The following is a 13,402-nucleotide window of genomic DNA, read 5'->3' as shown; positions in this document are numbered from 1 at the left end:
GTTATCATGGTTCAGGAACTTACCATACCTCACACCAGAGAGAGAATCTTGACAAGGGTTATTCCACTAGACATTCACACCCTGCCATTCTTACATTCTGTTTCAGTGTATCTCAGTTACTTTGTGGAGTGACCGTGGTGTGATCAACATTCTGCAACACGCACCCCCTCGTCATTTCCGTACATGCTTTCACAATGAGACTATGCCAGCTGCAAACTTCCTTTATCGATGAATTTTGTTTGCTTGCATTGATAAACCAAAATAAAAACAGTTACTTAATTTACTCCAATAGGAAGGGTCTGCTATTTTTTATGTGCTGTATTTTTTGTCAAAGACGCCACAACTAAGAAGACAGCAGAATGACAAAAGTCACTGCATTGTTCCTGCTGTCCTTGACCTACGTCATCGCACAAGAGGGTAAAGAGATTTCACTTTTGATTAGAGCTCTCTCTTTAGCATTGTCTCTGACAGCTTCAAAAATATTCATAAAACTCCCAGTGCAAATCATGTCATATCGTGTTGGATATTGTACTGTACAGTGTATGCATCAGTGGTCAAGTGAACTTAAACTTGGTATCCAAAACAACAAGCTAACTGCAAAATATCTACGTCCAGAAGTCCTTGTATATTTTCTAAACTGCGTTTGAATACCTAATACTACTTTTATCAATGTTTTGTGTATCCCGATCATGAGTGTCATTAGAGAGAAGACAGCTGGGAAAACATCATCATAATCTTTATAAGTTTACTAAAACGCAATAATTTAGCACAGTGCAAGATCTAAAATGGATATAAACAGACTAAGCAAGTTCAATGTAAATCAATGAGAGGTACTGCAACTTTGTGAATTGAAGACATCGCAAAATTGAAATTTCCCATCTGTCTCTTCCATTGTAATATGTATTTTTGACAACTTGTGTTTTACTCTTTGTCCACTCCACTTTAGATCCTCTATCCTGTGTGGATCGGTGCAATATCCCTTACAATCCATCAGACTTATGCCATTGTAACACCCAATGCACAATTTATAGCAACTGTTGTGCCGACTATGATGAACTGTGCACAGGTGAGTTCTCATTCATGCTTGATACAGTCTCAGTATAAGCTGCTATTGCATTCTATGGAAGTGGAATGAACTGGAACAAAGTTAGCGTTTGTGAGAGAGTGAAGTTTGTAATTTAAAAGTATCCCTTAAAAAGCTTGATTGTCATGGACCAGACTTAAACAATTCTACATTCAATCATTCTAGGAAAATGTATTATATCAGATTCTGTTATCTATAATATTTCAATGGGTGATTTTAATAGTCATCAGCTGCAATTTTACGTGTATATTTATTTTTTATTAAAATATTTTGTTTGTGAACAGAATAAACAGTGGTTTTTCTACTCCAAAAATTACATTAAAATGCCAAATTGTTCATCCTCAGGTCATCAACACAGCAGTGTTGTGGATGTTACGTAAAATGCCAGTGTTATTGGAGCAGAATTCATTTGCCATTGCCCATCCCATATTGTTCACAATATCTTGTTGAAACACACAGTATGAGCCAAACCTTGCACTACAGGACTCAACTGATACTGTATTTCAAAATACTTGACAGAAAAGAAAAAATGTACTAGTTTTCCATGCAAAAAATTATAGAAATTAATATTATAGTCCCTTTTAACTGAAAATAACATTCACATAATAATATATTCACATATATTCACATGGAAGAATATATTCATATATTTATATCAGTTACATGTTACAATTCCTTGATTACCAGATAAATAATTGGACTGAATAATTTTACATCTTCATGCAGCTAGTAATAAACTTGCACAATCTCCTAGCACTCTGAAACGTCTTGTTGCTGAAGACAATCTTACTGCTATCTGATTTATTCACACTTTGTCTCAAGAGATTTGAAAGGAATGTTGATATTAGTTACACTGTTCAAGTATTTATGCATGTATTCATGGTGCTTTAAATTTCCAAATTGCTTGCTATACTAGTTTGCCCAAGAGTTTTCTACAATATCTTACAAACATCTTAAATAAACATAGCTTGACTAACAAAGATGCTGTGCTTTTTGCAAGTTGATCATTGATACGAAGTTTTTATAGTATTCTTTTGTGTAATTTTAAGTTTTGTGATATTCTTTGTGCAACTTGTGTGACCAATCACAGTTAACTTAATAATATTACATGAAACCTATCGATTCACCCCATCAACGTCATATCGATGATGTTGCTGTCTTACTCTTAAGCAACCACAACCCTCTACTAGTGAAGATCTAAAGTATGTTGTGTATATAAAGTCCTGCAAGGAATTAAAGCAGCCAGCAAAATCAGCAAGGAATTCAAGCAGCCAGCAAAATCAGCAAGGAATTCAAGCAGCCAGCAAAATCAGCAAGGAATTAAAGCAGCCAGCAAAATCAGCAAGGAATTAAAGCAGCCGGCAAAATCAGCAAGGAATTCAAGCAGCCAGCAAACTCAGCAAGCAAATCAGCAAGGAATTAAAGCAGCCAGCAAAATCAGCAAGGAATTAAAGCAGCCAGCAAAATCAGCAAGGAATTCAAGCAGCCAGCAAAATCAGCAAGGAATTCAAGCAGCCAGCAAAATCTGTAAGGAATTCAAGCAGCCAGCAAAATCAGCAAGGAATTAAAGCAGCCAGCATAATTTGATAGAACCTCTTTCTCTGATAAATGATGACTATTAAAGGAATTTGTGACGTGCCCGGTTTTTGCTAACCTAAGTATTTACAATTTGCTCTAGGAGAACCCATGACATCATATTCCTGCTGAGTTATGACAAATGTAATGCATTGCCTCAAATGAGTCTGTTTGGTTTGTTGTTTTTTTCAGGGCTCACATCATCCTGCATAAACCGTTGCAGTGAGAATTTCGACCGCAGAAATGAATGCCATTGTGATGACTTATGCAAAGACAAGGGTAACTGCTGCCCTGACTTTGACGACTTCTGCCCAAACGGTAAGATATGAACCATTTTTTGAAGATATCTCTCAAAGAGAATCTATGAGATTCCAAGACATATGAGCCAATTATATTGAAGATATCTCTTTTGAAGATATTATTATTAAAGATATCTCTCTAAGACATGAGCCATTTATTGACGATTTCTCTCAATGAGATTCTATGAATTTAAGTGAATGACAAATGTGGTACAAGCCTTAATCTTATGCCAATATGCTGTCATATTCCATTATTGTTGTGGTCACCCAATGTTTCTAGATGAACACCAGAGTGTTAGTACTGTACAGATATGATGACATCATGAAGAGAATAGTTTCTTGATTGTCAAAACGATGCATACAAAATTGTGGATTTACAGTTTCCATTTCTTTGTAAATATAAATATTTCATTTTTAATGCCAGCTACAAAGAGTTATGAAATTAGAAACTCCTGAATGTTGAACTTTCCAGTACATTATCATTTTTACCAAATAAATTCAATCACAGCATCATGTTTAACCCAATTATTTGCCACAATTGATGCCAATCATAACTTGAGTAGTTTTATACATCACATTAAACAATTAGAAAAAGGCCGATATATATTATTTGTTCATGTGACACGTCTCTTCTGCTCACAGTGTACGAACAGCTGACTGAGCTTGCAAATGACTTGTACTATAACGACATCAATGCAGCCACACAATATGATGTCACATACGACTATCAAACACATATTCCAGATCATAATGTCATTGAGGATGTCTCCCCAGACAAGTAAGTGTAATAATTCAGCAGTTTGGCAGATTAATGGTACTTATTTTCTCCCTATGCAGAAGTAACTTTGAAAAATTTTCAACAATTTTCTAAAGAAGGTAAATCGTTGGTATTGGAAAATGTGGTCTCGTCAATTATTCTATTTACATTGTGCAATTCATTGAAATGTAGTAAAGCGGTGATGTGAAAAGCTACATTTTTAGACGAAAGACAGAGAAATGGTGGACAGGAATGATATGTCCCATAATTGAATCATATTCATACAATTGGTCCCTAAATTGTAAATATTTGTTACGAATTAAGTGTTACGAATTAAGTATTCATTTTATTTTTCTACAGTCTGTTCAAGTTTTTCAACGAAAGTTTGTTTGATATTCCATCATACAAGTACATGAGGGACATCTTTGATAACTACATCCGTTATACTGGCACTCCTGAGGATGTCACACAGGAGGAATTGGATGAGGTCAAAATTTTCTTGGATGAGGTTATGGAATCTTATGTCATGAAAAAGGCGCATGAATATCTTGTTGAAAAGGGTGAGTTATTTCAAACCATAATATTTGATTACATGAAAACTTTGTCAATTGCAGTGAATTTTGTGACTTCATTGCCTTAGATAGTTACTGATAATGTATCCCATTTAATATCCAGTGTTGTAGCCCCAGATGTTTTCTACCTCTAAAAATTCACTTGCATTGCCAAAACTAAACTAATAGCAATATGTTTCTCTCCTTGGCCATAATGGACTGATGCAAACTTAGTACTCCATAATGAACTTAGCTTTGCCGTGTACATTATGGAGTGCAAAGTTTGCTTTCATCAATTATGGGCCAGGAAGGGGTACATAATTGCGTAAATATTTGTTACAAATTAAGTATTCATTTTATTTAATATATTTACAACCCTTTTCAGAATTAGAGCGCGAAGCCACTGCAGTGAACTGCAATAAAACTGCTTACACTAATTAGTTTCAGCTGTAGCCGTGGCCACTTTGGTGTTGAACAAGGCTACTTGATAAAGACCAAAAAGTCTGCTTGTACAAAGGCAAAACTAGCTCTGTCTGAGGCTCGAGTTGTAAATGAGAGTTTACGATTGGCACCCTGTGTTCAAGATTAAGATACAATGTAACATTACCATGCACTGGTCCATGTACAAATCTTTTTTATTTCAACTTCCCCAGACAAACTGTCTGCATGGGACATACAATGTTGTCGACTTTGCCAGCTGGCTACAGCTGAAACTAATTAGTGTGAGCAGTTTTATTGCAGTTCACTGCAGTGGCTTCGCGCTCTAATTCTGAAAAGGGTTGTATTTATAAATTATCATTGGTGATAATTCTCTGCAAAGACAGATTATGTAAATTTCATGTGTCATATCCGTTTGACAAAAAAATTGATATTCTAAATATTTCTAACACAGATGGAACTTTAATAATGAAACTTTTCTGCATGGCTGTATTAAAACTATATGACTTGAAAATTTTATAAAATTACTCTATCTTCTTATCAACAAGACTATTCATTTCTCAGTTTATTCAAAATATATTAAAAAATAGGAATCACTGAATCTACATTTTTGATTGTTTGATGGTTACATGTACACAGTGGAGATTTCAAAACTTCATAAAAACAGTCTCTGTTGCTAGAAATAAGTGGTAGCAAAGCACCATTCCTCCATAAGTCCTAAGTCAGGATTTTCCAGAATTACCCCATTTTAAAGTCATTCTCAGATCAAAGCTACATTCTCAGATCAAAAGCTATATTTACATATTGCAATGCCTGATGCCTTTATATGCCTCTTCACCAAGTTTAAGCAATCAAACAAAATCCTTTGTATGCCCTGCCACCCATACATTGGCCTGGCAAACAATTAACCCCATACTATGTCATGCTTATCATCTTAAAAATGCTAGTGCCGTGAGTAGTATGAAAAACTTTTTCAAGCACGATTGTGTGAAAAATACTTTTCTACCCATTAATAACATGAAAAGTGATTTGGGGCAAAGAGTAGGGTTTGAGTTCAGAGCTAAATGAAATAAACACGATTGGAACTAATTTGGGATAATTGGACAGTGAAGTAATGCAATTTAATCTACAAATGTAATCACATCTGCTTTTCTTTTTAAGTTGCACACTTGTTTTTATGAGTAATTTGTAATATTGCAACATTCACATTATAGAAAGTTGAGTTGTACAATTGAATACAGAATAGAAATACAGAAAGTTGAGATGTTGTGTTGCAGAATCGAATTCCAGTACAGCAGAATTGAAAGTAGTAAATTTGGCAGGGATTGGACACCATCCTTAGTTAGGCCTGGTTTTGGATTTTGCCATCAATTTCCAAGAAAATCTGCAGAAAAGTGGACACACATGTTGTCTATCCTTTCATTTTTCCTGGATGCACTTGAAGCTGGACCTAAGAATTTTACCTTTGCCCAAGTAAATACTCCGGTTGGTGGAGTTACTTAAAGCAACTCTGATTGCATAATTTACAAAGAAAATTTTCTTGTCTAGCACCTCCAATTTTGATGATGATCTGGACTGGTAATCCCTGATCCCTGTACAATTATCAAGACTAGGGGTGACATCATCATACAACTTTGTTTAATAAATGCTTATCGGTGTTATACCATTTTGTAGTAATTAACTGCTTGTAGGTGGAATAAAATCAAACACATCTCAAAATGAGGTTTCTATAAGTGCCTACAACAATAGGACAATTTACTACAGTTTAATTAGTCCCCACGGACACCGTCCAGGGGGACTTATAGGTTTGGTCATGTCCGTGCGTCCGTGTGTGTGTCCGTGCGTGCGTGTTGCGTCAGTCTGTTCACGCAGATATCTCAGAGATGCCTGGAGTGATTTCATTCAAACTTGGTACAAGGATTACTTCATATGTCCCACAGATGCACGTCGATTTGTTTTCTGATACGATCCAATATGGCCGCCAGGCGGCCATTTTATTACGATTTTTTCATGTACAGAGCCATAACTCAGGCATGTTTCAAACGATTTTATTCGAAGTTGGTACAAGGACATTGACTAATGTCATAGATATGCACGTCAATTTGTTTTGTGATACGATCCAATATGGCTGCCAGGCGGCCATTTTATTACGATTTTTTCAAGTAGAGTGCCATAACTCAAACATGTTTCAACCGATTTCATTCAAAGTTGGTACAAGGACATTGACCAATGTCATAGATATGCAAGTCAATTTGTTTTGTGATATGATCCAATATGGCTGCTGTATGGCCATTTTGTTACGATTTTTTCGTGTACAGAGCCATAATTCAGGCATATCTCAACTGATTTTATTCGAAGTTGGTACAAGGACATTGACCTATGTCATACATATGCACATTGATTTGTTTTGTGATACGACCCAATATGGCCGCCGTGTGGCCATTCTTTTACGATTTTTCCATGTCATGAACCATAACTGAGACATGTATCAAGCAAATTTATTCAAAGTTGGTACAAGGACATTGACTTATATTATACGTATGTACGTTGATTTGTTTCTCGATATGGTCCGATATGGCCACATGGTGGCAATTCTGTTATGGCTTTTTTCATGTCGAGAGCCATAACTCTGGCAAGTCTCAACTGATTTTATTCAAAGTTTGTACCTGGACATTGACTTATGTCGTACATATACGTGTTGATTTTTTAAACAGTAAGATCAAATATGGCTGCGTTTCCACCAGTGTCATTCAAAGTTGGTACAAGGACATTGACCTATTTCATACATGCTCATCAATTTGTTTCACGTCATGTAGCAGTATCATGTCAATTATTGAAGTTTCATAATTAGGCTGATATGTCAAGAAATACTGCATCAAATTTCATGAAACTTTGTACAGATGTTAAGCTCACATTGCTTTAACAGTGAAAAAGACATTTATCAGTGTCATTTTAATTAATTTGTAATTGCATATGTAATGAACTTTCCTAATTCGAGTAATATACCGGTATCCACAAATACAATATCAAATTTAATGAAACTTGATACAAATGTTGATCTCATAGTGTTGTAAATACTGCATTAAAGTTTATGAAATATGGTACCGGTGATAATCTATTAGTGTTAGGATAGTATGAAAAAATGTTTTGCAACATCCTGTCAACTAATTCCCAGTTGACTCATTTAATGACCTTTAGGATAATGGCCTACATTGGTTTTATGTTTTCATCACCATGAAACTCATTTTTGGCAATTCAGTGCCATCTGTATCAAAGTATTTTTATCACAGACCTAATGAAGAGGACTCTATCCTCTCTGAGGACCTGTAATCAAAGTACCCATTAAGAATTGGGGACTGTGTCATCAACGATGACTTGTTTTAATATTTCCCAGTCATCCAGAGAGTTGCAACAAGCCACTTGCATTATGAATTATGTCATGACTATATTCCAGGATTGGTTGACCCAGACTACTATGTTGCATTTCGTCAGGACTTAGAGACCATCTGGTTTGAGATGTACACACGTTCCAGTGGTCCAATTGATTCATCGGGATTTGAGCATGTCTTCATTGGTGAAATCAAGAACAATGCTGTATCTGGATTTCATGGCTGGTTGATGTTTTATCTGGAAGAGAAGGCTGGTCTGGTAAATTATCATGGTTTCACCAGTATGAAAGAGGTGAGTAGACCAGACTAAGGCTAACGGCGTATTCTAATCATAGATAATTAATGTTGATTGTGCTATCTCAGGCTCTAACCCCTTCTTCATGATGTTTTAGTCCAACTGTATCACAGCAAGCACAAAACTGAACCAAATTTTATGGAGGAGTGAGAGGTATCCATAATTGACAATGGATGCCAGATTGTTGTTTGCATAAGTATCACCCGGGTCACTCCATACACCTCAGGAATGGATAGAAAAGCTAATCTTGGGAGAAGTGGGTTAAATTGGTTAAAAGAAAACTGTAAAGAAAACAGCTAGTGCACCAAGATGAACAAGCGAACACTAAAACAAAGGGCAACAAAACAATGAAAATACTTACAAAACTGAAATTGAGTGTAGGGGTTGAAATTCAAACATGACAACAGTTTAAAACATTTACAGTCTCTGTGTTTAGAATAATGCATACTCCTGTAAAATTCCATGCATACATCAAAAATTGGTAAAAAAATTAGTACTTCAAAATATATTTTAAAGTTGCAATGCCTAGATGATGTGCAATTTGTATGTAACTCATTGAAGACATCAATAGAAAGTGTAATTTTGAGAAAGACATAGATTGTAAAGCTATATTATTGTCTAAACATTGATCAAAGCTGCTGTTTCCAAATAAATAAACAACGCAAAGTAGGAGTTTCAATACTAGAAGGATCAATTAGATTATTGCTTACCACCGCATATTTGTTGCTTTTACCATCAAAGCTAATTCTTGTAATTATTGATCATGACAGAAGGGTTCCAAAATGAGCAATCACCTTGACTGGCCTGAGTTTTTTCAAACAGTACGTCCTGCATACCTGTCAATTTGAAGAACCATACTATTAGGCTTATCATTAATTTGGTGTAATTTTTTCAGCCGGATACACTTGGACTCCAGTTTCACTGGGATGGATACAACAAGAAGATAAGTTCAATCTTCACCAACAGAAGTCCAGAATTTGAACTTGCCATCTTTACTGTCTGTTTCAAACAATTTCCAAACCAGCTTTGCAAATTTGATATGGCTGGCTTTCCTGTCAGTATACAGACTTGGAAGCAGAATGATAAATACATTGGCAGTGCCTATGTTGTAGCATAGAATACCAAATGAAGTCATATATGATTTAACACACACACAACCACATATATCTGTCGCACAATAAAATACTATCATGTCCTCTATAGTGAAGTCTGAGGATGAATAAATATTACTGCATGTGTAAGTAGATTTCTGAATGTGTGTGCAAATTCATGTATGTTGATTGTGTGTTATGTATGTTTGTATATACGTAGCGTACTTATGCAAATGACACCCTCCACGTTCAGTATTAGTGTCTTTGTGCTTGGTGTTTCAATTTACTATGCCCAAGATGGAGAGACTCCAGACCCAGTGATAGCTAGCCTTCAGTAGATTCCGCCAAACAATGTTGAGACTTATGGCCCATGAGTCAACAAGTCCAGCAGTGAATTATTAACAGTTGCAGCTTCTGCCCCATTACGAAGCCCAGTCCTATTTGTGTTTTTTTTACGAAAAATCATACATGTGTAGATTTTTACGAGATAAAAAGTCATTAAATGTGACAAAATGGTTCTAGATTTTGTTTAAACATTAGAACAATTGGATGACATTAAAATGTAATTCATTTTTCATTGAATTACCTGACAAACCTTGGCATTGGAAAATGTAAAGGTCAAAGGGAACCAAAATATTTTCAGGTTCCCCTATAGGCAGTGCAAAACTTTCAAGTCCCCACCCCCTCCACTACCCCCAAAATTTTTGAATCCCCCTGAATTCCTCTGGCACCCCCCTCCGCCGTACCATCCTTCCAACCACCGTTTTTTGTGAACGCAACCTTAGGGTCCATCTTAAGGCATCTTCTCTTAACAAGATACTTTATTTGATTTCATAGTTTTTGATTTCATAGTTTTTGAGATTTCTCATGTTTGTATTCTTTCAGTCTTCATTTGGTTCTGGAATATCAACAATTTCTAGATTCACTTTGGTTATATTGATCCATTTATTTTCCATGTATCCAGTTATGTAACTGTGTCACATGGTCGATATATGAAACAAACACAAACTTTAGCTTGTTAAGTTACTGAGATGCATAAAAGTTGGTCAAAGGTCATACAAGTTCATCGTGCATTGAGAAGAAATAAGTTTAGTCCCATACTGATCAATATCAAACAAACCTCTAGCCCTTGTAGTTAGTAACATAATAGTAGGTCAAAGGTCATCGAAAAAATGTTAGTGCTTGTACCTGTTCTAGTATTGAAACGAAAAAGCATTGAAACTTAGCACCCCATTACATTTTTCCCAAAAAGCTGAAAGTCATAACTATGTCCCGACAAAATTTAGATTCAAAGATAGTCTACTTTATCGGATACTCTTGATATTACATTTTTTCCATTTTTTAGCTCACATTTGGTATACCACTGTGAGGTTATCATAAAAGCTGAAGTAGGTGGCGTCTGTATGTATGTGTATATGTATGTATCATGTATGTATGTGTGTACGTATAGTATGTCCGTCAACATCAAAACATCACGAACCGCTGCACTTTTTAGCTCAGTATTTGGTGTGTGGATGCATCCTGGGCTATAGATGGCATTTTTTTCAAATGAAGTCTGCATTGCCCAAATTATGCAAATGAGCTAAAAGTGAAAATGGACAAATTTTATTGCCTTGAAAATTAGCCTGCAGGTACCTTAGGTGGACGTTATACTGTTTTATGTATATCGTGAAGAAATCTTGAATTTTTTTTTATTTTCCTCATTTTAAGTAAAGGTTACTCTTCTCTGAAACCGCCGATCCAATTGCTCTAAAATTTAGGATAGATGTTTGCAAGGGTGTTACACTTCTAATTTGTTGAAATTGCACAAAATTGGCAAATTGCCATTTGGGGGCAATTTTTGTCATTTTGGGTCAAAAAATCTTAAAAAATCGTTTTTCTCTAAAACTGCATGCTGAACAGACAGCTTTTATATTTGGTATACAGATGCCCAGGGATGACAATAGTTGGATATGTGGAAATTGTCATGAAATATCTTAGACAAATCTGCACAACTAAAGTGTTGGGAAACCCCAAATCTGTATATTTTAGGTAATTTTCTCAGTCTGTGACTCGAAATGACCTATTCCAACCCAGGATATTTTGTGAGATAATGTTGAAGGCTGTGAACATAATTTTGTCTTATTTGGTACCAATTTGTAGTAAAATTTAATCCAGAAAACAGCTTAGGGTAATTTTTCATTGTAGGCCAATCTTTACAACTTTTCCAAGTAAGACATAAAAGAACTGACAAGAAATTTGGATCCAGGATAATTCCAGATGTCATAATCACCCCCACAGTGGAAGGCATTTTACTATCTGCAACTAATTTAAGTACTGTTCACACTCAAATGATAGCACTGATAGCATTAATAAAAATTCCCAAGGTTGTAAATAGTTCACATATTTTACCATTTTCCGCCATCTGGCCATTGCAGCTCTTTATGTAAACATGGTCTATACCAAGGGGTGGAACATTCGATATTTAGGGGGGATGTAGAAGCTTGATGAGGTAGAATTTTTTTTACCTGATCCTTTGTACATTATTTTTCCCCATTCTCCCACCTTTTCTTCATGTCAAGCCTTCTCTGGCTGATTATTTTAAGACATTTGCTTATTAGTGTATGTAGAATCTGCTAGTCCCATTGCTATAGAAGTTTACATGCATGTCCCTAAAGTTGACTTCCAGTACCTAAGTTGCAGACCTTAATTGCTTTTGTCATTCTTGTTTTTCTGGTTTAAATATTTTTTGAATGGATCAATTCAAACCGCATGTGAGCACACTGTCCTTGACAGTATTTTTTCCAATTAGATGGGATGAAATTTAATTTCCCGTCCTTCTTTCTCACCAGAAATGGTGTGTCAACAATATTCAATGTCGTCAAATAGTATTGGCAATGCTGTCCTGTCGTGTCAAAATATAAATTTACTCAGTTCTTCGCGTCCTGTTCCTTAACACCGTCGTACGTAATATTAATCCGATACCTTTGGATATTAGTGACCATTTGGGTGGTAACTGATTTTTTTTCCGTTTTTATCATGTGTTTATTTTATTTTATTTTGGAAAGTAATACGTGTGTTTTGTTGGCTTCAAAGTCGTTATATTACGCGCTCATCTCCATAATAGTGTTGATAGCGATTACAGGTTTGTTACTGAATATAGCTGCACGCACGCGACTTTGGACAACGGTGCTTAAAATTCGGACAAATTTTGTTGTTGTATGCACAGCTGTTGCTGCAGCTTGTAGTCTAAACCATACATTCATATGAATTAATTGAAGCCATTTTAACACCAACAGGTTATATTTTCGTCGTTTAAGCTGAAAATATGGACAAATATTATGCATATTAATGAGAGAACAAGTGACGTCATTTGCGATCAGTGCTCTTGTCAATACACTGCGCATAATCAGTCTCTTCCGCGGCCCCGTTGGTGGCCAGACTGTTGCGTAATCAATATCTAATTTGATTAGCACCAGCAAACAACATACCAATTTTCACAAGTTCAATACTTTCTATACTGCCCTTATCGTGTAAACTTTTCTTATGAAAAATATGACATCAAGTAACTGCTATATAAAATATATCTCCGTGTGGTCACCTCCACCCCGTTTGCACGATGACAGGGCTTGAAATTAAAGCCCATGTAACTCTCGAAATTTGTTGACCTCAAAAGGGCTTCCTATATTCTCTGGTTTTGCTTTGAATTCTACAAATTAAAAGGACATAGTCCTTTAATACTGAAAAATTTGACAAGTTTAATTTAAATTTTAACTATTATTTTGATTTCCAACCAATTTTAGAAAGTGGTAATATTTAATACAAAGAAAACAAAGCTTATGATTTCCCAGTGGAAATCATTCAGCACTCTGCGTTATATTTGACTACTTTGTTGTTTCTGTGAAGATTCAAATGTAGGTGAATGGCATATCCACAAAAAGGTT

The 13,402-nt window shown here is 35.5% G+C and overlaps 1 protein-coding gene and 1 long non-coding RNA gene across 2 annotated transcripts; one reads left to right on the top strand and one right to left on the bottom strand.

The window, feature by feature from the left end:
- The first annotated feature begins 264 nt into the window (after positions 1 to 264).
- LOC139134037 (uridylate-specific endoribonuclease-like) lies at positions 265 to 9,588 on the top strand. The gene is made up of 7 exons (XM_070700884.1): positions 265 to 417; positions 947 to 1,066; positions 2,852 to 2,977; positions 3,601 to 3,736; positions 4,076 to 4,275; positions 8,159 to 8,385; positions 9,284 to 9,588. The coding sequence occupies exons 1-7, from the start codon at positions 360 to 362 to the stop codon at positions 9,503 to 9,505; spliced, it is 1,089 nt and encodes a 362-aa protein (XP_070556985.1). The 5' UTR covers positions 265 to 359; the 3' UTR covers positions 9,506 to 9,588.
- LOC139134039 (uncharacterized) lies at positions 7,182 to 9,230 on the bottom strand. Its single transcript, XR_011552697.1, has 2 exons — positions 9,099 to 9,230; positions 7,182 to 8,331 (listed from the first exon to the last, which is right to left on the bottom strand). It is a non-coding gene; the product is annotated as an uncharacterized lncRNA (long non-coding RNA).
- Positions 9,589 to 13,402: the final 3,814 nt, after the last annotated feature.

The sequence above is a fragment of the Ptychodera flava genome, chromosome 5, assembly GCF_041260155.1.
Source record: "Ptychodera flava strain L36383 chromosome 5, AS_Pfla_20210202, whole genome shotgun sequence".
NCBI lineage: Eukaryota > Metazoa > Hemichordata > Enteropneusta > Ptychoderidae > Ptychodera > Ptychodera flava.
This window is presented reverse-complemented; position numbering and strand designations above follow the sequence as displayed.

Bases quoted from the DNA above. Each gene is read 5' to 3' on its own strand.
- LOC139134037 (XM_070700884.1), top strand. From the start codon at position 360: ATGACAAAAGTCACTGCATTGTTCCTGCTGTCCTTGACCTACGTCATC. The intron at 418-946 runs GTAAAGAGATTT...ACTCCACTTTAG, and splicing joins CTACGTCATCGCACAAGAGG to ATCCTCTATCCTGTGTGGAT. The intron at 3,737-4,075 runs GTAAGTGTAATA...ATTTTTCTACAG, and splicing joins GAGGATGTCTCCCCAGACAA to TCTGTTCAAGTTTTTCAACG.